Source organism: Micromys minutus (assembly GCF_963924665.1).
Source record: "Micromys minutus genome assembly, chromosome: 26".
NCBI lineage: Eukaryota > Metazoa > Chordata > Mammalia > Rodentia > Muridae > Micromys > Micromys minutus.
The window spans coordinates 36,132,104-36,159,435 of NC_137961.1; the positions used below are offsets into that span (position 1 = coordinate 36,132,104).

Sequence of the window (27,332 nt, forward strand, 5' to 3'; positions counted from 1 at the left end):
TCCCAGAAAGGACTTGTTATGCTGTAACTCTTCCCAAAAAGTTATTTTTTTTTTCCTCAAGGCTTTTAAAAAATGAGATTTTAGTTTACTTGCAAATAAAATCCTTATCTGATATAATTCTGTACAGAAAAGGCCATGTTAATGCTTCTGCATTGCCATAATGATCATGACCATAAACCAAAGTAACTACACAAAAGTGGTATAAATAAGTTTATTGCTGGATTTCCCCATTAACATTATAGAAATATTTTAAAATCACTGAAAGTCACAAATTGAGAGCCCAACAGGTAACCATACTTTATAAAAAAGAAAGTATAAAAGCAGCTTATAAAATTTTCTGAAAAGTTATCAGCTGACAGTAAAGAAATAGGAACCAGACAGTCAATGGCACAGGTGCATCACTGAAGGTCTCAGTCGTCACCCAGAAGCAGTGTCTGAGCCGTGAAGCACATCCTGCTGCATACGTTACAGTTGTGTCCCCAGCTGTCTTACTCCTTCCTCGCTTTGACAAGAGAACTTCCTCTCCCAGTCCTCAACAATAGAACAGTGTGTACAGAAATGGCTTTGGCACTTCAACCCTCAGACCCTCTTTTAAACCTTGTTGCTTGAATATTGTAGTTTCACCTGATGCTCTCTGGTCCTGCATTGTTGCCTCCATGCTCTGTGTACATCACACACACACACACACACACACACACACACACACACTGATACCATGTCACCTCTGCTGTGTACATCTTACACACACACACACACACAGAAGATACCATGTCACCTCTGTACTCTGTGTACATCACACACACACACACACACACACACACACACACACACACACAGAAGATACCATGTCACCTCTGTACTCTGTGTACATCACACACACACACACACACACACACACACACAGAAGATACCATGTCACCTCTGTACTCTGTGTACATCACACACACACACACACACACACACACACACACACACACTGATACCATGTCACCTCTGTGCTCTGTGTACATCACACACACACACACACACACACACACACACACACACACTGATACCATGTCACCTCTGTGCTCTGTGTACATCACACACACACACACACACACACACACACACACTGATACCATGTCACCTCTGTGCTCTGTGTACAAGATCTCTCTCTTTCTTTCATATGAAGTCCTTCATTCTGAAATAATATAACTTGACACCAAACACACCCAAATTAAATGTGTTGTAGCATTTCATTCAGTTTTCTTCTTGATTCTTATGCCATACAGTTAATTTGTTGACATTGTTTAAGCTACCATCCGGGGTTGACTTAAGGCTCTAATTTATTATCAACAGTTTAGTCCTGTAGGAATCTCTTGAGATTCAAATCACACACCAATGATTCTCTCTTTTGAAGTTGCTTCTTGCTGAATGGATGTAGTGTCTTGTCTGGGTAACCCATAGAGATATATGGAAACACATACAAGAAGAGCTCCCAGTGCAAATGAAAGTGCTGAAAAGAGAAGAAGAAAAACATAAAAAATGGTGGATTTGTGTAGGGCGCGCGCACACACACACACACACACACACACACACACACACATACACACAAAACCCTGGCTATCATCCTTAAGAATGCTACCTCTCTCGTTTTAGGCAGGGTCTCAGTAGCCTGTGGCCCACCAATTAGGTCAGACTGGGTAGCCAACAAACCCCAGGGACCCGAGTTTCCATCTCCCCAGAACCAGCACTGCAAGCATGAACCACCACATGGGGCATCTATCTGTATGGAAGTTTTAGAGACCCTCAGGTCCTCATCCCTGCCCTGCAAGCACTTGACTGATAAGGTGTCTCCCCGGTCTGAACATCTTTGTCACTGTGGGTTGGTACTACCCAGTTGCATGAGTGCTGTTTTATGAAAGATTATCTGTTTTAGGGCAAACAATAAATATCAAGGGAATGGTAACATACTTTTCAAAAATATAATTAAGCCTGTCTTGGACTGATACAACAAAGGGGTATATTAGTTCCTCATACAATTTACAACTAAAGGAAATAGGTAAATGTAATATAAATATATATGAATAGAAAAATAAAATACCATATAATGTGGTTTAGTTATGATCCCAGAAAACTTAGTATAAAGGACTGTCACACAAATCAGCTTTCAAAAACCAGTGATTCAAACGACTGAAACTTTCTGGATAGGTGATAAGGTGACCATTACATTTCCTGCTACACTTGACTCTTTTCCATGTTACTCCTCAAAATTAGGACACACAAAATGTGTGTGAAGACTAGTGTCTGCTGCACAAAATTGAGTCCCAGCACTCGTATAAAAGAGGCCAGTGATACACAGCTGCAGGGAGCAAGGACAGCTAGTCTAGCCATCAGTGTGGGCCTGCTTAGAAAAGAAGGGAGTGACTGACCAGGACACCCAGCATTAACCCACGAGTACCCACACACCAAAAAGAAACAAAAACAAAAGACTAATAATCTTTGACCCTTCTATGAACTAAACATGTCAGCAGGGTGTAAATGACTCCTAATGCCTCAGCTCTACCTTTGACTTAGACCAGACCACATTCTATGTATGTGAAGTGCTGACAATGGCCGAGCATCAACAGCTTTAAACACAGACAGCAAGGCACAGTGCAGCACGCCTGCAGTCCCCAGGCAGGCGGTTCAGGGGTTCAAGGTAACTAGCTACACAGTGTGAGACCAGTCTGAGCTACATGAGATCGCTAGCCCCCACCCCTAAAGAGATGTAAGGAAACAGCATCGAGCTACTGTTTTAGTCCACCTATTAAAAAAGACCCGCTTTCACTTCAGGTCCCTTGAAGTCAAGGGTAGGAGTTGAGGGGATGGAAATGCTACTTGAAAAAACTCATCCCAGTACTCACTGTAACTGTGACCACCATAATAAACCCCTCCCTATTTCCAACTGCAATCCTGATCCAAAAACAAGTTGAAAAAATAGCCATGATAATACAAAGGCTGGAGAGACAGGAGACATAGAAAGCAGAAGAATAGGAAGTGCTGGGGTTTGAACATATGGTGCCGAGTGAAACTGAGGATCAAGACAGACAGCCCATTGACTCTGGGTAAGAAGCCTAGTTTTCAGGCTTGGAGCTGGGCATGGAGTTGGAATGCCTAAATGTCTAGTTTATGTGTGTTTCTGTAAAGATCTAACTGTACCTTGATAAACAGAAAGGGGAATTAGACTAGCCAAAAGACATGGGATTGTAGAAAAGAACTGCTGAATTAGATTAACCTGTGTATTTTAAAGATGTTTTAACATCAGCATGGAAGTCAGGGAATGTATTAAAACTCCAAGTACACGGAAAGACAGCAGTGAGACCATGCCGAAAGCTGATCCTCCATGCATGAGGACAGTTAAACTGTCTGAAGGACAGACTGCTGCTCAAGACTGGCAGACCGAAAAACCTTAATGCTGAAACGGACTGTTGCTAGGGAGATCATCGAATCAACAGATGCTCATAGGGACGTTCGGACTTTCAGGTTTGTGTGATTGATAATGGTTTCTGTTGTAACAGTTGTACTGTCTGATTAAAGTTTTTCCTTCTTATTTAGACATTTGATCACACTGTGAACCCCAAGTTGTATTGTTTACTGGAAAAACCTGTTTCAGTTGTGGTGCGGTTTAACTTCTATACACACCTTTAATATCAAACAATGAAGGTAAAGTTAGTTTGTAGAAGGAAGCACCCATGTTTGAAAGTGATATCTAATTGAGTGGTAGACAAAGTGATGGATCAGAAAGACTTGATAGAACAGGATCAGTCCAGCTCTCCCAAGAAGACAGAGGAAAAGGAAGCTACTTAAGTGGCCGCACGGAGGTGGGAGAAGTTTTACCAGGAGAGTTTTACAGAGACAGGTTGAAGAGAGAAAAGGCTAGAAACAACTGAAGAGAGAATAAGAAGCCAGAAGATTAGAACAGATTGACAGAGTTAGTTTGAGGCCAAGCACAGAAAAAGTCAGAGGCTATCCAGAGAGAATCCAGATTGAGTCAGTCAGCTTGGGGAGGAGTTTGAGCCAGAACAGCTGAGTTGAACCAGCCAGCCAGAGTTCAGAAAGAGCAAGAAAGGGTGAGCTTCTTCAGCAGTAAGTCTCAGAGGCTGAAAATATTCTAGCCTAGCTTCCAGGACTAGGCCTAAGTTAGCAGTAAGCCTCAGAGACAACAATTACATCAGGTGAATAAACGATACTTTTACAAAAGAGGAGAGGAAAGGAAGCTTCAAAATAGGCCTACATAACATTAGCGCTAGTACTAGAAGAATTATTTCTGAGTACCTAATCATCCACAGTGCTCCCTGAGGGTCCACAGGGATTGCTTCTAGCACTCCCCTCTGACACTGAAATCTTCACAAGTGAGACTTCAACATGGAAGTCCACAAAGACCAGCTAGATCCAGGTGGGATCGATTGGCATTAAATAGCTATAAACATTAAGGATTTTATAGGTCTAATATATAGAAAGGCAGTTTGTATCTTTGTCTATTTGATACAATCTTGTTGTGTAGAGGGTTTGTGGATTGAGAATCGAACACATAAACCTGTATGAAAAGCTATTGGGCTGTAGATTATGTTTGTATGTGTTTTGGGGTGAACCCAGGACGGAGGCAGAAAACAGGCGGTGGAAAACCGCCAAGGGAGGGGAGTTGAGCAGACAAAGTTAGGCCTCGGGGATGGCTCGGACCAGGCATCAGAGATGTGTGCAGCTCCATACTAAAACCCGGCCTGAGGAGTGAGACCTCGGGACCGATAGAGAGATAAACCCTTTTTTATTTTTTAATATTTACTGCAACAAATACATATAACCTACTCATGCATACCTTCCCCTATAAGTCATTCACAGGTCACTTAAAATAGCTACTATAATGTATATACTATATAATTATTTATATACCTAAGGAATTATGACAAGTATACCTGTACTCAGGCATATAGTTTCTACCTAATATTTTCTAATCATGATTGTATCCACAGATGCAGAAGCCATAGTTATATGGAAGCAAATGTACAACCTGATCCACCCAGGGCATCCTGTATCTTAATACTTAAGGGGAAGATGGCCATAGCTGTTAAACAGCAACAGAGTGGCCCTCTAAACAATGCTTAGAACCAGCAGCATTCAGAGTTAAACTCTAGGGCACTGAAGTGCTGGCTAATCACCTTCCCACAGCTGCCAACTCGGGAGTAAACTGTAACAAACTTAAGGTTACTTTTAATGAGAACTGAAAGAGACCATGAAGTGAGAGGTTCTTCCATGCTAACAACTTAATCCAGACGGTGACATACTTATCTGTAATCCAAACAGTATGACCGAAGCAACGGTGGAGAGAACAATGGCCGCGGCTGCAGAGAAGCCTTTCATGATGTTGTCTGTGTACTTCACCACAACAGACGTGTAGAGGCCTCCCACGCTAGCAAGGACTTAGGACACAGAAAACATAGACTTAGCACTGAAATCACTAAAGCATTCTACAGTGTTGAGACAGTTTTCCTTCCCAGAGAGGACACACTCATTTCCCTTCAGACACCTAAGAAGCTGTACTAAAGCTGAGTAGTTCCTATACAACACTATTTCTCAGAGGCTGAGGAGACTGTGTGCACACCACTAAATTACTTAATAACATTGCTAATGCATTAATTAGACTCTTCACTGTGAAGGTAAAAATTTTGGGGGGAGGATAGCATGTCAATAAAACAAAGTTACATATTCTAAACTGGTATTTAGGTATCTGAGGTATAATTCCAAAATGCTGTAAATGCTTAGGGTAGATCCCTAACTTAAAAATTAAAATAAAAACCAAAACAATATACTGAGACCTTTCATTCCTGGATACTTACAGATAACAAACCAGACATAACATGTGTAGCCATAGAAAAATCCTTTTTCTTTAATTTCAGCTCCATCTGACAAGTAGGTCCCTACTAATGTCACAGCGATCCCTGACAGGTACATCTGAATGTTTCTCACCCAGAGGGAAGTGTCTGAACTCTTTAAAACTTTTTCAAAATAAACTCCTGGAAAAAAAAGAAGAAATAGACAAGGAAATATTAAATGAACTAATAATCTTCTGTTTAGAACGTGCCCTAGTGATGATTGGGGGAATCTTAATATTAGTTAAATACACATTCATTATATAGTTTATGACAGGATGTATTGAAAATGACGTTTGCTTTTAGGAAGCATAGAGATTAATAACTGAGAGGAGAGTCCATGCGCTACATCTGACAAAGGTTGGAGACAGTAAAGAACAGTTGCTTCCCTGTACCAAATCTCTCCTCCTTAATGCCACTAAAAGGGTGGCTGTGACCATCTGTGAGTGACACTAGTCCAGCGAATGGTCCTACACACACCCCTTTAATGTAGCGATGGGTGTGCAAACTGCACAGTGGCTGTGTGATCACTCAGACGGTGTCTGAGTAAAGCTGTTGTCCGCTGAAGCATGTGCATAGACAACATCACATGTGTGCACGTGTGTATTTTTTCCTGGGGCTGGGAGGGGCACAAATTGTTTTTTCTTGGAGAAAAAGGATAAAAGCCTTTTTTGACCCTAAAAAGTCACATACCACTATTTCAGGTTTTAAGTCTGATGAAGGCATGTTACACAGGTACACTGGAGAGTTTATTTGAAGACATTTTATCAGCTAGAGGCGTGGGAGCTGTTATTGGCCAACTAAGAGGTATAATTAAAAGTAAGATTTCTATATTAATCCTAATTTTGAGACATGACCTCACTGTGTGGCCCTGGCTGGCCCTGAATCTGCCTGCCTGTACCTCCCAGGCCTGCGTCCGTCAATGTTAGTGAGACTACGTTGGAAACGGTAGGAACAGACATAATTTCCACTTAGACCTTCTGTCTGGAAACAGCATGTAACTCACCTGTTACTTACGTACAGAACTATTAAACCACCTGTTGTTTCCTCTGTTGTAAACTGAGACCAGACTGAACAGAATGTTGGGTATAAGCAATTAACTGCTCAAAAGTATTTCTGAACATCAAAAGATTGTTTTTTTCAGTAATTAGAACTTTTGTTTCTAATCTGTTCATTTCTAAGAATAAAAGTTATCCTTATACTATGGTTAATTAAGTGTATTTCTAAAGTTAGCATTTTCTTTTCTCCTATAAAACATCTTATTTCAAACAGTATTTTATTTCTATAGCCTTCCTACTTTCCTAGTGGAAAAGAAAAAGTCACTCTTAAAATAGGTAGAAATAAAGAGATACACAAATGTCACTAATATAGTCTTTACTAAAAAAAGCTCTTGAGTTTCATACCTGCTGGAGCTATTTCTGCAACACATTATATTCTTCCATAAAGATTCATAGATTCCTTATCTTTTCTTAACTCATTAGAGGAATGACTGTCCCTAAATGACTCCATACTTGGCTGTTCTTCTGGATATTGTGCTGGCTAAGGTACACCTCACCCACCTCCTCTACTCCACAGTCCTAGTCTGTTGCAGCAAAGGAAGAACTTGAGGTAAAAGACACTGAGCTGGTGTAGTAAGAAGCAGACAAGCTTGAAGCAGTGAACTCTGGGAAGTACGTGTGACCTTCCTGAAGGTCAATTTCCTTCAAAGTCAGAATCTATTAACTTAGTTCTTGCCTAAACTAAGATGATCAAGAATGCCAGGGCTGTATTAAATAATTGCAGTTCTGAGGTCTGTGAACTAAGTTAAATAAGGTCACATATTTACTGGGGGAAAACGGCTGACACCAAACAAAATAAGAAAGACGTTAAAACCTTAGTGGGATTAACTGTTGGGATAAAGCAGCTGGGTGGTAATGGAGCACACCTTTAACCTCAGCACTCAGGAAGATCTCCATGAGTTCAAGGCCATCCTAGTCTACAGAGTGAGTTCCAGGACAGCCAGAGCTACACAGAGAAATCCTGTCTTGAAAAAAAGAAACCAAAAACAAAACCAAATAAAAAAGTATTAGGATAAACCAAGGAAATGAGATCCAGTTTTTATAGTTCAATCCTTTTTAAGAGAAGTTACATGATAAAGCATGCTCCTTAGCTTACCTGCAAATCCAGAGCACAGCACAGCAATAGCGATAGCGCCAAAGCCTAATAATGGGTTCTGCGCTACCTGCAATTGGAAGTGTTTCAAAGTTACCGTTAGTAACTGCAAACTGAATTAATCCCATAATCCACACACATGACTACAAATATGCATGATGCCTGGCTGGTGATACATACCTATAATCCCAGCACTCAGGAAGAAGGCCAGCCAGGGGTAGGTATATTAAGACTTTGTCTTAACAGCAACAAAAACCCCACATTATACTCCTACTAAAAGTCCATTCCATATCAGATGGAACTATTATATAAGAATGATACAAGAGCAAACAATGGAAAGACCAACTTTCAAATTAACCAAAGCATTTAAGTTGAAAGCATTTCTTGAACACAGTTTTTACACAGTTGACCTACTTGTTCATTTTAATCTCTGCTTCTCCCCTGAACCAAGGCGTTAGTCTGGACTGGAGAGGCCAAGACTCCAGTAGTTGCTCAATGCGACCAGCTGACTCAACAGCTTTGATGTGCTGCTGAGATCCTGGACAGAAAATCAGTTTCCTTTTCCCTTGTATCTGTGTCGTAACCAGAAGGTAGCAATCCATACTTAGTTAGGGTCATCTCAACTGAAATAATCTGATTTTTAAAATTCCATCCTAGCTAAATAGACAACTGAGCCTAACCAACAGACACCATACAGATTCTAGAGCTTAGGCACATCCGCTGACTACAGCATTAGCTCAAACTAGAACCGTCTAATGAAGAGACCCTCAATACTTGACCCATAAAAACTTAAAACCAAATGCTTCAGTGAGCAAGAGAAAGAGAAAACTAAACTAAGAGAGGTCGAAAGATGGCATAGCCCACAGACTCCATGCCCAAACACCCAACAGTCAAGACAGCTAGCTCTGGATAAGTAGTGGGAAAAAGAATCAAGGGCCGAACAGGAACCATTCTAAAGTCATGTTTTTAAGCCCCTAGACCAGTTTAGTTTGTTTTACTCTCCCACATTCAAAGAAATGTAGTCTGAAAAAAAATTTAAAAACCAACTGAACAAAACTGGATTCCAAACCCTTTACTTCCTGCAGCCTCATAAAAAGCTCCCCTTTTACCAGGGTAAGTGGTGAGTCAGCCTTGCAGATACACAAATGTTAGAGGGAGAGACAGAGAAAAAGACCCAAGAGAAGGAGTCTTCCACAATGAATAGCAAAATATCCTGGCAAAGCTAACAGTAGACAAATCAGTTACTTAATTCACCTATCACATCATTGTTGAAAATTGAACATTTCACTGTCAGGACTCTTAAGGGTTTGATGATGCTCTGTAATTCCTGATTTTTGACTATTGCTCAAGTTACAGCCTTTAATCTCAGCATAACAAGAAAAATAGAAAAGAAACTGAAATTTGGAAAAGCAGGCCTAAGAGTCTGAGCTCCAGCTTTGCAAGTCTTAAAATATTCGTAATGTAATTCTTACCCCAAAAGGTAACCCAGTGTTGCAGGGTGGCAGGGAATGAATGTGTGCCGATTCCCATCCTCTAAAGACAACTTTCTCATCTGACAAATGGCTTTAAACGCAAAGGCTGGTTTAGTATAAACTAGCTACACTACAAGTTCAAACAAGTTGAACTTACATAATCAACTGACTCTAACCACAAATGGATCTCATGCTGAGTTATCAGTTAACATACCTAATAACAGTATTAAAAACAAAGGAGTGACACTAAGTTATGTCCAATATGATCCAGACAGGATCTGGAAACAGAATCAAGTTTTAGGGCTACTGTGGAACAACGACTGAACAATACATCTGGAATAAAATACTGGGCAGTGCTAAGCCAAGGCTCAGCCTCTCCCTAGAAATCAGACCATGGAAATAAACATGTTTAATTGGGGAGAGAGGACACCTGAAGAGGACATTGTGACATTACCCTCCAACATTCACAGGTCCACCCTATGAAATTAATATTTTCACTGTTACATGAAGAACAATGAGGATTATAGCACTCAAAAAATGAATTAAGTACCTTAATTAATTAATTAATTAGAGTCAGCACTGAAACCTGTACACCCTTTTCCTGTCCGTGTAAGAACACTGCCCGCTTCCATCCCCATCACTGACAGTGGGCATCCTGCCAGACACTGCAGGTTGAAGGAGAATGAACACTGGATGGAGAAACCCGACCTAGCATTTCCAAAAGATGACTTAAAACATCTATAAACCCCCATGACATCATGAGAAACCTGCATTTTTAGTCACAGGTTACTATCTTTGGACAAGTTACCTCAGCTGATTGGACTTAATTTCTGTGGTGGTGTAAATGAACCCCCCCCCCCCCATGGGCTCAGATGTTGGAATCCTGTTAGAGGCCATACTTGGGTAGACTTAGGAAATGAGGCTTTGCCCTGGAAAGTATGTCAGTCAAGTTGAAGCTTCTCCAGCCACACAACTGTTGCCTACAGTCCCCCATCATGGACTCAAAGCCTCCAAACCATGAATCTGAACAAATGCTTCCATAAGTCGCCTTGTCATGGTGTTTTATCACAGCAAGAGAACAGCTGCTCATACAATTCTTGTTACTCTTAAAAAGCAGGAGGCATATACTGAGGGTATCTTCTGTCATTAATGTATTCTAGCACTTTCCTCTGAGAAACAGAAGGCCAATCATACCAGCTGCTTTTCTTTTGCTGTGACAAACCATCATGACCAAGGCATAATCGAAGAGTGGGTTTCCTTTAGGCTTCAGCAGTTTCAAAGGGTAGGAGTCCATAACCATCACAGTGGAGAAGGCAGTGGGGAGGCATGACAGCAGAACATCTGAGAGCTCACACCTTGAGCAAAAGCACTGAACACTACAGAGAGAACTGAGCTGGGGATGGTGCCTGGTTCTTAAAACCTCAAAGCCTGCTCCCAAGAGCATACTTCCTCCAGCCAGACCACATCTCCTAAGCCTTTCTCAACAGCTGATGGGAGGCATGCATTTAAACCGCCACATTATGATCCTTAGTAACTATGAAATGCTGAGAGGGAGAGCCCAACTATAAAGCAAAGCACATTTTAAGTCAAAAGCAATGCTCCACGTGTCCATTTCACCTGTGATTCTGTCTCTTACCACGACTTTTGTAGCTTGGGCTGGTTTCCACTGTACGAGTGTGACCCCACCACAAAGCATGAAAACTGAAAACCACTGTAACTTGCTGAGTGTTCGATTTAACATTAAGACAGTACATAACGCAGTGCAGGGAATCTTCAGTTGATAGGTGACCTACAAACAAAGCAACGGATAATAAATTCATCTCACGACAGTCCTTTACAGACATATGTCTCATGTCATTAACAGAATTAAGAGGATACTTGTGAACGTAGTAAAGAGTTAATTAAAAATTTTTTCTCCGTTTAAAACAATTTAAATCCCAGGTTCTTAGTTCTTGTATTTTTTTCTTTTGAGACAAGGTCTCGCAATGTAGTCATGGCTAGCATTAAACTCCCAGAAATATGGAGTGCTGGGACCAAAGGCATGCACTCCCATGTCCCACTAAACATTTTATATCATAAGCTCAGCTTACCTGGTACACTGCTGCATCCAGATTACTGAGCGCTAGGAAAGCCATGTTGTTCTGCACGGCATACACCAGAGATGGCACACTTAACTTCACCAGTTCCTTAGGGCTCCCCAAGACGTTTTCACTTAATGAGGCTTTAAATCTACCCAAACTGCCAGTTTCTCTTCAGAAACAAAAGGGGAGATGAAGGAATGGTGAGGCAGAAAGCTAAGCAGCCTTTCCCTACCCAGTGCCAGGTACTGAAGCCGGTCTTGTGCACGCTAAGCAAGCACTCCACTGAGCTACATCAACCTTTTGTTTTAGAGGCAGGGTCTTACTCTAAGACCCTCCACCTTCACCCACCACGTGCCAGGAGCACAAGCATTCACCAGCATGTCTGCAGTACTCTGATAATGAGAGTCCTTCACACGCAGTTAACTTTCCGATGTGATTCAGAGTGCACGCTCAAGAATTATGCCCAACTAGGTTTAGATTCATTAATAGAAATAGACCCATTTTATTATTAATAGAAATTTATTCCCATTTTAAAAAACAAATTTCTACTTAGAAAAAAAGTATAACAATTAAGTAGGATTATCACCAAAATCCTCTGGTCAGAGTTCCATGAATTTTTGTCCATTAAGTGAAGACTATCAGGAGCCAGACCTGCTGGCAAAGTATTACCTAAAGTCTAACCCTCTACCACTTCAACTGTGCTGGGTCCAGGGTACCTCACTGGCTTTCTACCTGATCAGGGAGATACCGCATCTTCTTATTTATAGATTTACTCAGTGCTGATTAAATGGGTAAAAAAAACTTTATATAAACATACTCTCAAAATATGTCAAATCTGTGTAGTTCTGTAATAGTATAAATAACCACTTAACCTCAACAAAAAGTAAGCTATATCTGTAATGTGAAAACAAGCCTATGCATGGTCTTAAGATATCTGCAGAGGGCATTCGTTCCATGCGTGCTCCCTCGTTGGAGGTTCAGTGTCTATGAGCTCCTGTGGGCAGGTTAGCTGACTCTGCATGTTTTCTTGTGATGGCCTTGACCTCTCTGGCCCCTTCTATCCTACTTCCTTCTCTTCCACAAGATTCTTCAAACTCCATCAAATGTTTCAGTCCAGAAAATCTTAATCTACTACCTATTTCAAGACTAACCAAATTGGCAGATGTCCTGAGGATAACAGAAACTAGCAGAGAAATGGGCATCTGTGAGTGTGTGTGTGTGTGTGTGTGTGTGTGTGTGTGTGTATACAGAGGTGTACCTCTTAGTTCTGTGTGCTCAAAGATCCTAGCTCAGTGGTTCTCAACTTTCCCAATGCTGCAACCCTTTAATATAGTTCCTCACGTTCTGTGACCCCAACCATAAAATTATTTCATTGTTTTTTCATAACTGTAATTTTGCTACTGTTATGAATTACTATGTAAGTATCTGATATGCAGGATATCTGATATTCTATCCCTGTGAAAGGGTCTTTGACTCCCACAGGGGTCTCAGTCCACAGGTTGAGAACCACTGACCTAGACAAACTAGTGTAGCAGCAACATCTGTAACATCCACATTCCTGTATGAACGGGGTGAGAGGAGGATGTTTACAAAGGAACAAGGGATCCTTTAGAACAGCAATTGTAAATTCAGGTTAGTCAGTCTCCTTTGTGCTACGTTTATCATATTCTAATGCTGATTCAAAATGGCCCCCAATACAGTCAGTGTTAAAATGAAAAGAGCCCGCTGTTCTAGGAGTCTGAAGGCCAATCGATATCAAGAAAATGCATACAGTAAATAGGCTTCATTCACACAAGGGCCATAGGAAGCCATGAGTTCAATAACAATTAATCAGCATTTCATAAAAGCATCAGCTTCTCCTTACTGTAACAAAGTCACCTCTAGAAAGTGAGGGTTTGTTTTGGATCAAAGTTTGGAGGCTTCAGTTAGCTCCACCGCTCTGGGCTAGACAGCTCATTAGCTGAGGATCACAGTACCCCAAGACTGTTCACCTCATGACCAAGAAGTAAGAGAGAGAAAAGTCCAGACCCATAGTTACTAGAACCAAGCTGGGATGAGACTTTTAATAGACCAAAGCATAAGCCTTTAGTGAACACTGAGGAGATAAACTTTAGCATTAAGTACTTTTTAAACTGAAACACACATAAAACAGGTTATGTACTGATCCATTCTGCAGTACCTCGTCATAAAGGGCAGACAAAAAAAAGCTATCCCTTCATATTTTTCTCATTTAAATAGTAGTTTCAAACATCTCAATAATTATCTCCAAAGATAAAATATTATTACTACTTTGAACACCAAGAAAAAGATTGCTTTTTTACATCTGAAAAAATATTTTAGCATTGTGGCAACAAAATTTTTAAAGTGAATTCAAAATGTGAATCAGCTTTGAGGTTTTTTTGTTTGTTTGTTTGTTTGTTTGTTTGTTTGTTTTTTGAGAAACTATCTGAGAAAGCTTCCAAGGAGCAAATGTTTTCTGATTTCTGATTTTACCCATCACGGTAAGGCACTGTTGTGTCGGCGTGCTGCCTGTATGATGTCTGTGCATCACTGTGCTCGGTACCATGGAGACCATCAGCTGGAGGTGTACTGACAGTGGTAAGCTGCAGTGTGGGTGTTCAGAACTGAATCTAGGGCCTCTGCAAGAGCAGTCATCACTCTAGCCCCGAGACCGGTCTAGTTTATGTCTGTGTGTGTGAACGCCACCCGTGAGTGTTCCCACAGGTGCCAGGGGAGGGCGTCAGGTACAGATCAGCAGCTGGGGCAATAGAACCGTGAGCTGCCCAACGTGGGTGCTGGGAACTGAAGCTGGCCCTGGGGAAAGCAGTCTCGTACACTGAACAACTGACACGCCTCCCCAGGCCGATTCTCCTACAGCCACGGTTGGTTCAAAGCTTGTGCTTCTTCTTGTTGTTACTTAGTTTTGGATTTTGTGCTTTTCTTTTTTGTTTTTATTGTTGTTTGTTTTGAGGAAGAGCTTCATTATGTAGTCCTAGCTATCCTAAAACTCTAGATATAGACCAGGCTAGCCTGGATCCCAAGTGCTGGGAACGGAAGAGTTGTGTGCCATTATGCCTAGCCCAGACCATGCTTTTTTAAGTACTGAAGTAACTTTTTTAAAAATTATTTTACATTTATTTATTTATTTATTTATTTATTTATTTATTTATTCATTTAGTGTGTGCATGTGTGTGTGTGTGTGTGCGCGCGCGCGCGCGCGCACGCATGCATGTGTCATCCCCTATGGGTCCCAGAGATCAAACTCAGATTGTCAGGTTTAGCAGCAACTGGACCATCTCACCAAGCACTTTAGAAAGTACTGGTTTTCATATGTATACAAAGAAATGGCAGCACTGAGAGTATCTGGAAATTTTTAATATTTTTTTCAAAATCTGGACTACTAAACCTAAATATTTTTTGGTTTCAAAATAGTTAACATAAAATAAGCTTTAGATATGGGATGTATGTGGGTAAGTTTCAGAAAACAAGACAGATCTGCTAAGTTGTAACAAAGGCTGGCTGATCTTTGGTTTCTAAAATGTGTAACACTTACAAAACAGCAGCTGCCTGTTATTTCAGCACTGGGCAGCCAGAGGCAAGAGAACTGTGAGCTGTAGAGAGTTCAAAGCCAGCCCAGGAAACACAAAAGTGGTAATAAATATAAAACAGTCTATATTCGAATCCTGAGTTAAATTTTCTTTCCCGTAAGTCAGTGAACCCTGTATTTTTCCAAAAGGAAGCCCAGTTTTAAGACTGTAGAGCTACTGTGTGGGGAGTGCTCTGGAAGCTCAGACACCAACTTTTGTCCATGAATTGTGCCAAGGCACAGGAAGAACCCCGCTGGTGGCATCAGATGAAGAACGACAATAAAAGATACACTTCCAGGAAAACAAACCTTATTACATGATGGCTTAGGACTTACTACTCTAGTGCATGAGTGCCTCTGCCGTAAGATCATCTGCAGTGCAGATATTTAAGCCCTTCTCACCATCCACATCAAGTTCTTTTTCCTGTTCTCTTCTCCCTCCCCAGACCACGGCCAGTGTATCCTTCTTCACCTGATCTTTGGAAATCATTTGTCTTATTTTATTTTACTTCTCTGTCTCTCCCACTAAATCTGTTTCAAGAAGACAGGGGCCAATCAATTTCATTCCTGTACTTCCACCACCCAGAAACTGCTAAGCAAAGGTTCATGTGATGAGTTTAGAAATGTTTAAATGTAATTTGCCTGTTTTTGCCTAAAAGCCATTACTATTGTTTCCCATTCTCACCTGCATGCATGACACTTACATGAACTCTCGCCTGCATACATGACACTTACATGAACTCTCACCTGCATACATGACACTTACATAAACTCTCACCTGCATGCATGACACTTACATGAACTCTCACCTGCATACATGACACTTACATGAACTCTCACCTGCATGTATGACACTTACATGAACTCTCACCAGCATGTATGACACTTACATGAACTCTCACCTGCATGCATGACACTTACATGAACTCTCACCTGCTCCAGTGGTTGAAATAGTTAGACCCTCACCCCATAAACCCCAAATCATTTATGAGCAGGGTTTTATGTGATTTTAACTCTCAGCACCCTGTATTACCTCCTCTAGTGAAAAGATGGGAAAAGTAAACCTCAAGGAAGAAACAAGCGCAGAAAGCGGGGTGCACCCGGCTCTGCCTGTGTGGAACCCTGTTGCCCTCCTTCTTACTGCACCTTCTGCTAAACTGATGCCTCAATGCTGTTACTGTCAAAGCACAGTGCTGTCACGTCAGCCGGCACTGTGTACGCTCCAGTGATAAAACATACTATGTAAAACTGTTTAAAAATTAAATAGTTACCGCAAAGCACCTGGCACTTAACACAGGAAAGTCCCACAAAATGGTTATGACGATCATTATAACCCTCTAAATCTTCTTCCTTGTGAGGGTCAAAAATATAGTTCCTTTTACAGAAAACAAAACAGAAACCACAGGGAACAAAGTGCATTTGGGCTACAAATCACCATCTGCCAACCCCAGTTTAAAGTTAGTACTGAAAGAGATTTCTTCAACCCCGACATCACCAGCACTGGGCCGGACAGACCTGTGTCTATCCACCAGACGCCAGTACATGCCTATTATGACAACCAAAACTATACCTCCTGCGGGGGCAAAACCCATCCCTAGTAGCAAAGTCCTGCTCCAGAACAATCTAATACGTAAAGATGTAACGTGAATTTTCAATGCTTTAGCTGGAAGAAAAAAGGTTTTAACTTTCTACAAGTAGTTTTACTTACTTGGCTAAAAGTGCAACACTTATGAGTAACTTGATAACTTCTGTGATACACACGGCTGTGGTTGAGAAATAGAGTTCTTCATCCGCTGTCCTGGTGTATCTTAAAGCTACGGTGTAAGCTGCAGCCACCAGAGTCATCACTGTCAAGCAGTACAGCTTGAAGAATAAACTGACATTTTCTGGAAAATACATGCAACAAAAATATTATTTAGTGTGCGCATAAATACATATATACATACATGAGTGTGTATAATGCTAGTTAGTCCTTAATACTTTCCAATTGCTAACACCATTTTTTAAACACGACATATAAAACTCAATTTCCAAATAATACTTTTCGATTATATGAACATAAAATACTGCTGATTTTAAAACTCCATACAGATTAGGCAAAGATATTGTTTAATGTCCCCAACGACACAAAGACATGGCATACCAATCTTAGTTTGTTATTTTTAAACAACTGTATGTATACATATATATGCACATATAGAACTATGATTACAAACCTATGAAAACAAAGTCTCAAAGCAACTATAATACATTCTAAATCTCAAGACATTAGAAATCGGACTTGAGACCTGTCTGGCTACATTCCAATGACCGACTAGGTTGATTTGGTATCTGTTTGTCTAGGTTGTTCCGGCCTGCCTTCCTCACCACCTCACACACTTAATTCCTCTTAACACACTGGCTCTAGTCTCAGTTAGAAAGGACACACTTCCCAGGTGGAAGAGGGCCACTCCTCATGTGCACAAGGGCTCCTGGACGGTAAGAATGGAAAAGTATTGCTCTCTGACAGTCTAATCCATAAAGATGCCACTTGATAACCAGGCTTGAACCATATCCTAAGAACCTGTCTCACCAAACACACATACACACACACACCACAGGTATGTGATATTTAACATAGAATTAAATTAAAATACAGAACAAATTTATTCCAACCTCTTGTTTTATGCATTGCCTGAAAGTGAGTTGGTTAACACAGAGTACTTAGAAAAACCTCTATAAAACTTGAAATGGAGGATATAGCAGCAGCCCTCACTCAGGACAAAGACAGCCCAACACCTTTGGTAAATTTACAATCATTGGGGAATCCGGTTTCCCCTTCCTGCTTCCTGCTCTGAAACTGCCAACACCCAAGGTGCAAACTATTTCTGCTTTCTTTTGATGACAAGATTTAGAGTATCATATAAGACTTATCTGAGAAATCCAATTCCCACAATTGTGTTTTTACTAATTATGAATGAGCCTAATCCTTGTTGCTGAGATCTACTGAGAACGGAGTTATATTTCATCTACTTCTGTTCAGAGTTAGTGTTTGGTCACATTAGTAACAAGTGTCGTCTGCGAACACTGTTCTTAGCTTGGGTTATACATAAATAAGCAGGGTTAAGTTGGATCCTACTGTGCCAGTCACAGTTGAAGAAGCCTAAGGGTGACTCCAGGAAGCCGTTTTTTTAACTGACGTCTTATGTGCTAAACATGCGTTTGTTCACTCCTTTGGAAGCCTAATCATAGGTGATCATACCTAATCACAGGTAAATAAAATAGGTGTTTCAAACAGATACTTTAAAACATGATTATACAAGAACTTAAGGAAGTGTCTTCATGTAAATATTTCCTCCTTGGTAAATTAAAGCATATTGTAAGTTGTAGGCAAATTCTTCAAATTAAGCCAAAGAAGTAGTGCAATAAAGAAGAAGAAATATGTCGTATAACTATCGATCTTTCCTTCTATGTGAAGGGCAGTGAAGGAAGCCCTATAATACTTCCATTGTTCTGAAACGTTCCTAGGAAACAGCTCATGACTCCACAAACATGGAGCAATTACATTTAATCAGTCAGTACAGAGAAAGCATGTTTTTATAAGACAGTTCAGAATGGCTTTATGTTTTCAAGTGAATGGTTGGAAAAATGTTTAAGTCCCATCTCAAGACACATGAAAATCATAAGTTTAAAACTGTGGTGCGCATAAATACAGCAGTATCAGAAGATAGCTATGCTCATCTGCCTAAATTACCCTGCCTACAGTTGTAGGGTGCCGCAGCTATGACGGAGCGTAACAGCTCTCTACACAAAGACTGCCCATCCAGGACTTAAAGTTATCAATATTCTCATAACTAAGAAATGAAAACTCAAATCACTTTGGGAGGGGGGAAGCTATGTTATAGGTTCCTGGTTCAAAAATAGCATGATAGTTTAAATACTGAATACGTTTAACTCCAGAAAACATATATTTTTAAACTATTTATTTATTTTATGTATGAGTGCTCTATCTGCATGTACACCTGCATGCCAGAAAAGGATATCAGACCCCGTTACAGATGGTTGTGAGCCACCATGAGGTTGCTGGGACTTGAACTCAGGACTTGAACTTTGGAAGCACAGCCAGTGCTCCTAACCACTGAGCCATCTCTCCAACCCATATTATCTTTTTTCTTTCTTTCTTTGAATCGCTCTGGCTGGCCTGGAACTTGCTATGAAGAACAAGGTGGCATCAAACTCCTATAGTTCTGCAAGTCTCTGCCTCCTACGTGCTGGGATTAATAGGCATAAGCCATATTGAATAGGCAACACCCATAATGAAAAAGTCTGCGAATGTAATTCTTAAAAATAATCAGTAATCAAAGTAAAAGAGTGTAAGGTTAGATACGATAAAACATACAGGGCTTTGGTATGTAATACCACTTTAAAAGCATATTTCAAAGCCTTGTAACCATGATTTTCACTTACATTTCAGTTTACCATTAGATCAAAACATTTCTTCTACAATCCCTCCTTTTCTGGTATGAAATGTAATAAGAATTTTAACGTTTTCAGGGTAATATAAAAATTCATGGTACGTAACTAGTTTAAGAATTCAAATCATACCATGCCATTAACCAGAAACCTGGCCCATTAATCATCCAACACCCTCCTTGCCAAGAACCTGTTACCTCTGAGGTATTTGTTCCCAGGTAGGAAATATCCCCCAAGAGTTAGTCTGGGGTCAGACTTTTGTTCTCCAGTTACATTTTATGGGGACCATTATTGTCATCCCTGAAAGCTTAAACATTTCAGGAAGCAGCAGGTAAATAATCTTTAAGATGACTCTAAGGAGGTCCAGAAACTGTATTTCATTAGGATAAAAAGTTTAACACACCCAAATGCAACAAAGAATGTACTGGCAAGAAGTCTAAATCTGTAAACTGTTAACAACACTTGATTTGCCTCCTTCATCTTTTAAGTGTTCATTTGTCAGTTGCCCTACTTTTCCTATTACTCCCTTCCTGGATGCTACAGGCCTTATCTGAAATGGGATAATCCACCACCACTCAAAACGTATGTGGTGCCGGATGTTAAATGTCAATTCCCTCCAAAGAAATAATTTCACATCCACACAAAAGGATATTATTTAAATGCTTGTCCAACATTTATTTAGACTTAAAGCCAGTGCTCACTGGGGAAATGGTGGGGGAAAAAAATAGTGATGTCGTCGCTGGGCATGAGGTCACAGACCACTAATCCCAGCGCTTGGAAAACTGAGGCAGGAAGATCTCCCCTAGACTGGAGCCAACGCGGGCTACAGAATGAGACCATGTCGTGTTGGTTTCTGCTTTAAAGATAAATACAAAAATGCTACCGCCTCTTGACCCGTCCTAGCCACAGCGCTGCAGAACAGAACGTCAGCCTTGGGGCCAGCTTACATAAAACTTGAAAGGGCAGTCACCACAGCACCGGCGAGGGGGCCGGCACCGGCGGGAGCAGCGCGCGCCCCTCCAACCCAGAGCTGCGAACCACAGCCTCGCTCCAGACAGGGACCTGGCCGGCGCCCGGGCGGCTCACTGCACCGGTGTGCGGATGCAGCCCGCAGCCGCTTCCCGCAGGGAGGACGCGGCCCCTTAGCCGGCCCGGCCCGCAAACCCCGGGCCGCCGTTCCCTAGCGACCGCCCGCAGCCCGGCCTCACCTCTCGCCGGAGCCATGGTGCCGAGAGAGCCTGCGGAACTGACGCCCCTGCGGCCATAGAGACGCGCCGGCCTAGAGAGCCCGCCACACCAGACCCGCGAGGAGGAAGCGGGGGCTACGGCGGAAGCCGCGCGGCGTGCGGAGCGACAAGTCTGGGAAACTCGGTCCCGCCGGGGCTCCGAAAACCGCAGCTTCCGGTCGGCTGAGGGGGCGGAGTCAAGGTGGCCGAGCGTTTCCTTCTGGGGATTGCTGACCGTCCCAAGAGAAAGAGGCCCCCAAAAGGATTTTGAAATGCTCTTGGTTATTTGTTTGTGTGAAAGCCGTTTACAGAGGTTCCGAGAACTCGAGCTTTTGTAACTTTCATCTCCATCACGGCCTTCCATGGTTACCTCTTGGATAAATTCAGTATATATTACATACTGCTCGGAAGTTTTGTGTCCGTCTTCATCATCCTTACTGTCTAACCCGTCTTGGTAACTACATGATCTTCGGAAAGCAAAGGCACTCCAACCACTTTTAACGGGCACTGTGACTAGAGGATGTTAATTATTAGAAAATAATCGGGATGAAATAGCTCATGTTCAAAATATCCATAATGATGGGGGTGGGTGATACATGCACGTAATCCCCACATGTGAGAGGCTCAGACTGAAAAACGTTGTGATTGGGCAGTCTGGGCCACTTAGTGAGACGCTGTCAAGCACACAGCAAAAGATACTGATTTTTAAACCTACACACATAGCATCAGCCCTGAGAGTAACAGGGTTCTGAAATAACCTAATAGCTTCCACCTTTAGTAGCATTGTCTTTTTGGAAAAAAAAATAGTCTCTTTGGAGAATTTTGGGGTGCATGTTATAAACTATTCTATAGATATTGGATGTATATACAAATACATCTCCCCTCTTAACATGACTGGAAAACTTCCTTATCATCATATATTAATATGATGTAGAAGATGCCTCCAGCTTGATTTTTTTAAGGAGTTAGACCTCTCACATACTAGGCATACAGGCTGGAACTAAGCTACAATCTCTGCCCCAGAGTTAACTCTGAAGAGTTTGACATTGATTTATTTCATCTGGGAATAGTATTATTTCCAATAATGTTTGTCTGTATGTGAGCTCACTAATGCTAATCAATTTTTCCTGTGGTTGGTATAGTTCATGCATGTGGAATTATTCAGTTTCTTATTCAGCGTGTGTTTGAGCACACAAATAGAAAACTCAAGATTTGAACTTTGAAGATTAAAATATTCTTATATACTAATTGTTTTACAACTACTGCTTCGAATAGATTTTATCTTCCCACTTTCGAGTATCATTGTGTTCTTAGTATGTTTAAGAGACAACTGGCTTTAATAAGATCACATTGCTATTTGGTTGTGTAGATCTCAAAGCAAAGCAGACTGGTTTATGTAAAATTCTAAACAAGCTTGTATTGGTTTACCACAAACTTTTGATGTATTTGCACTAATCACTAGCATTCCTTTAAAAATCTGTTTCAGGAGCCTGAAGGTGGCCTGTATGTGTGTCTTCTCCTCCAGTTAGCTTCACGGTCTGGGATTTCAGTGTTTGCTTCTGTACATTCTGAATGTTCTGAATAACCACAACAGATTTGCTGGTTTCAAAAGTATAATTGATAATCTTCTCACTTTGAGTTTTTCTCTATTTACTGACATCTTATGAAAAGTCTATCATATGGCCAGAAAGGTGTAGGAAGAAGGAACATCAAACCAGAGGCAAAAAGACTTCTGCTGTCCTCTCACCTGAAGCAACTAACAAACCAGAAGCACCCGTAACAATGATCTTCGGGATATCAGCCATTAGTGGCAATGGTGCTAAAAGTGAGGTCAGGCCACTCATCCCCTGGTGACGTTTCTGGGCTGTTATCACAGGAACCAGCCTGAGCTCAGCCTAAACTCTCTGCAAGCTAAGGGTACAGAGCTACCAGCCCCAAGTAGGGATGCCAGTGGAGCTGGAGCTTGAGAGCAAGAGCATCCCTGAGCTATAGGATGACGCGAGTGAGGAGTGAAGAGTGGCTGATGACCATAGAGCAGCAGCTGGCTTCTTCACCAGCACAGATGATGAAATCCCCGTGTTCACATACTCAAGACTTACTGATTCTCTTAACATTCCCCAGCCTCTAGCATCTCTCCAGACCAACAAGTGCAATTAGGGCAGAGAATAACTTGCATTACTTAGTCTGTCGATGATATTCAAACTGTACAATTATGCTCATTGTAAGCCTTCATCCTCTTCAAAGTCTATATAAGCTTTGTGAAGAATTTGTTTCCAACAAAAAAGTATCAAACAAATATTGAGTGTGTCTTTGGGTTTTGTTCCCTGTACTAATCAACAAATACTTAAAGGAACCTTGACATAATGTAAACAGCACTATGAACACAAATACACACAAACACGCACGCACGCACACACACTCATACTGGTCACAACATAATGAATAAAATACTATTGATCAGGCCATTTTTGTTGCACTTTTTGGTTCACAGATTATACTATTGAGTCGCATCATATTCATTGCCCAAAATATATACTACCCCATTTACATAAACCTTATATCTCTGTCCTAACTCATTTAGCCCAAGACCATTGTGGGAAAGCCTGCCAAACCGTAGTCTAACAAGTCTAGCTTATTGACCCATGCTAATGTGAAAGAAATGAACGCAAGATGTCTCTAGAAGCAAAAGGCATACTTACAGAATTTTAAGGAAGAATAAACTTAGGTGGCATTCACGGTATTCTTAATGGAGTGTGAACATGGTTGTGGGTAAAGAATGTTGTGTTAGCAGTTTCCTTTAAGTCAAAACATTGGGATGAAGGAGTGTTTTCATGACATTCGGGAGGTAAACAAAAGGTCACAAATCTGGGAGATTCTCTAGGATTCCGCCTCAGACAATAAGGAGTAAACAGGCTGGGGTAGGAGACTCTGACCAGCCCAATGGCAGGAAGAAGAAGCCCCTGTAAGCTGGGAAAATATCTCCAGAGATGCAGCTCTTGAGTAAGAGCTTTGCAGTGATGTGATGCAGCTGTTTTTGAGTTGTCTTTGTTCCTTGTGAGTCTCAGTCATGTTCTTATTAGCAACCACTCCTCCCCCACATTCACTGGTTCACCAAGTAGGAGCCTGGTGCAACTGTTTCTACAGTTTGCCATGGATTTTCTTCCTGGGGTTAGTAGACGAGGGGTGTGTATCTCCAGGACGCATCTGTCATACAAGTCCTACTAATTATTACAGATGTAGAATGCTGTGTCCAGGGGCCCCATAAATGAAGCCCTCATTACTCTGTTGGAAGTTGTTCTTCTGTACCAATGTGATTGCATCCTCATGTAAAGAATAGTGTGCCTCACACTTACTGTGTGACTTAAGCATCAACGGTAACTGTAAACAATGTTTTCAGTGCGTTAGAAGATTCTCAGACATGGTTGTTACTACACTTTCCAGTCCTATCCTATCCTTGACAACTATTTGCTAACTTTTTACCTAAAGTATTTGTGTCTTTTATACCAATCAAATTAGCACTAAAGTAGACACAGTCTATGAGTTATTTTTACTTTTTCATTCTGTATTATTCGAAGACTTAGTGGAAAATATTCATTTAGTATATTTTACATACGCGTGGCTTTGCTCACACTCCTGTAAGAAGCAGCGGTCTTTAAAATGTGAAGCACAAGGTCACATTTACTAATGTCTGTTCAAGGCGTCAAGCGCTATACTCTCACCTAAGATGCTAATGACATGCCTCATTGTACCCAGTGAACTCTTGTATTTTCCTTCCTCCTGCTTATTTCTACTTCTGTCCAAGCATGAGTCATTGTGAAGTTTACAAACGGAAGCTCAGCAGAACCAAAATATAGTGGATATTATATCTACTATGGATACATTACAATATTATTAAAAATTATATAGTTTATGTTTATTGGCAATACAAGTGTGAACTTAAAGGAAAAATAATATGTAAAAATCAAATAGCTAAAAGTTTAAGGAGCTATTAAGTTCAAATATGGCAAGTATATGATAACTTGTTAAATATTATGTTTAAAATATAGTATACAGTTGGTATAGAGAATGAATATATATATTCATTCAACAAAGGTTGGCAATATGGATCAGTGGTAAAAGGCATTTGCTATACAAAGCTGGCAACCTGAATTTGGTCCCCAGGAGGACCTACATAAAAATAGAAGGTGTAACCAACTCCACAAAACACGTCCTCTGACCTTCACTGCTGGTAAACAAACTCAGGTCACGGACTAGGGTAGTACTAGCTCTTAAATGATGAGCCTTCTCTCCACCCTAGCCCTGGGTGAGTTTTTGATACTAAGAGTTTGGTTTTTCAAGTTGTATTTGGTATTTTTATTCATTATTCTATTCTAACCCTATTTCTAAGATAACTCGGTTTCTAAGATAATGGTGGCTTGTGTTTATGGATCTGGAAGAAGACCGATTGAAAATAACAAAAATCACAATCCTGAATTTCTAAAGTTTAGTTAGTCCCATGGTTCCATCCCACCCTTCCCTCTGGGTCTCGTCTTAACAGCCAGCCTGTTATTAAGATTACTTTTCAACTTTAGATATGAAAATCATGACCTTTATGTAATACCTGTGGAAAAGAGATTTCAATGCATAACACGTTAAAATGATGTTTAACCTAACCAGAAAGGAAATTACACCAATAGACTTCTGTTGTTTTTCCTTTGAAGACTGGTCAATTCTCCGCTCACTTCCTCTGGTTCTCACCTCATCCTCCGGCATCTTCATTATAATCTGAGAGGCACAGGCAACCTGCGCTGTCTTTTCACAACCTCCCTTTAGATACACACGGTGTTCTCAGACAACTGGGTGTTGGGGAAATGTTGTCCAAAAGAAAGTAGATGTGTTGGCTTTCTTCAAGGGTAATATGTCAGGAACTTCGCCTCTGTAGGCCATAAAGGAAATGTGGTGCAAGGGAACAGAGAAATGGATCCAAACAAGTCAAAGTGGACATGACTGGCGAGTGTCACCACTGCCTTTCACACAAGAGCACGACTAAAGGCACAGTCCCAGAGACCAGCACCAAAGACAAAGACTAGGACCTTTGGGGTTTCTTGATTGTTTGGTTTTTTGGGGGGTTGTTTGTCTATTTGTTTGTTTGTTAGAGACACAGTTCCATTTTTCTAGGTTGGCCACATGTTTATTCTATTTCCAATGACAACCCTGAATTTGTGCTCTTCCTCCCTCCACTGTCCAAATGCTAAGATTATATCCGTGTACCACCATGTGTGACACGCATTCTTGGGAACTGAATCCAAGGCCTCAAGTATGCTAGACAAGTATTCTGCCAACTGAGCCACATCCCTGCCCCATCCAATACACACACACACACACACACACACACACACACACACATACTGACTAGAACTGACTGTTTGCCCTGATTCTTCTGCTGGTTCCTCTCACATGGGCACGTCCTCATCAATTAACTGGTATTAGAAGCATCTGAGTAATAAATCCATACCTTTAAAGAGTATTCACAGGAGCCCAAACCCAGCTTGTGGGCTGAATACAGCCACAGGGTGTGAAGAAGAAGAGGTCCCAGACAGACAACAGAGAGCTCAAGCGGACCAAGCTGGATGCAGCCAGTGTTAGCAGACATTCTAAATTTTTCTCAAAGAGCCTGAAATTTAGATATAAATATTAATTCTCCAGCTTTAAAAAAGCCATCATATGGATGTTGGCTTCAATTGTTTCAGACAGTAAGGTAATGATGTAGAAATCTGTGTCATCACTGAATAGCAAATGGAGCAGAAAGTGGTGTTTCCGAATCAGTGTCAGTGTCAGTTTGTAGCTTTAGAAGCAGCCTCTTCTCCAGTGATAGCATACTGCTGTCTAGCTGGCATGGTAATTCAATCTTAATGCTGTTAACTTTGTCAAAAATACAAAACAAACGGGCAGAGTTTTACTTGTCAATTTTAATAGAAGGAAAAAGATGTGCTACAGAAACTGCTTTTAGATTTGTATGACAGGCAGGCAGGATATGGGGCCCTAGTACACATTCACCGATAGCTGTGCCAGCCCCGCAAATTAATGTTACACATGTACAATACTTTCCATAAAACCAAGACTGTGCCAGCCCTGCAAATTAACGTTACACATACAGTACTTTAAACTCTTTTTCATACATCATATTAAGAAGCAGCTTCTTGTAAAAGTCCATCTCTAGGTTTCATCCACTGCTCTGGTTAAGTTTACCTTTACCCCATAGGTTGTTCTGCTCTGTCCCCCACGAAGACCAGCTATGAAAATCTGGGGCCTGGGCACTCGGGTGCTGCCTTCTCTCTTGGACTGAGTGCCAACCTCTTTCGAAGGATACACCTGTGAGCTGTTATCTCTTCTCATGTGACTAAGGTCAGTTTGGACAGAGTGAGTCATTTTCTGGCGCAAATTAGCCTAGATAGAAAGAGAAAGTAGGAAATAATATTTTTCTAAAAAATAAA

General features: G+C 41.1%; 2 protein-coding genes across 2 annotated transcripts in view; both read right to left on the minus strand.

Annotated features, from left to right (window-relative positions):
• Positions 1 to 212: 212 nt before the first annotated feature.
• Positions 213 to 20,993, minus strand: SLC35A1 (solute carrier family 35 member A1). The gene is made up of 8 exons (XM_080938544.1): positions 20,842 to 20,993; positions 16,890 to 17,067; positions 11,605 to 11,764; positions 11,151 to 11,303; positions 8,046 to 8,112; positions 5,859 to 6,035; positions 5,307 to 5,441; positions 213 to 1,498 (listed from the first exon to the last, which is right to left on the minus strand). Exons 1-8 carry the CDS (start codon positions 20,855 to 20,857, stop codon positions 1,374 to 1,376), a joined length of 1,011 nt encoding a protein of 336 aa, XP_080794670.1. The 5' UTR covers positions 20,858 to 20,993; the 3' UTR covers positions 213 to 1,373.
• Positions 20,994 to 27,054: 6,061 nt separating this feature from the next.
• CFAP206 (cilia and flagella associated protein 206) overlaps positions 27,055 to 27,332 on the minus strand; it is a gene marked incomplete at both ends in the record, with an annotated part of 37,648 nt that continues 37,370 nt past the window's right edge. Inside the window, one exon of the mRNA XM_080938771.1 lies at positions 27,055 to 27,285. Within this exon, the coding sequence (XP_080794897.1) occupies positions 27,055 to 27,285 (231 nt within the window). The remainder of the gene's footprint in view (positions 27,286 to 27,332) is intronic.

Bases quoted from the DNA above. Each gene is read 5' to 3' on its own strand.
- SLC35A1 (XM_080938544.1), bottom strand. The intron at 11,765-16,889 runs GTAAGTAAAACT...TTGTTTCTGAAG, and splicing joins AGTGTTGCACTTTTAGCCAA to AGAAACTGGCAGTTTGGGTA. The intron at 8,113-11,150 runs GTAAGAGACAGA...TTCCAATTGCAG, and splicing joins CCCAAGCTACAAAAGTCGTG to GTAGCGCAGAACCCATTATT.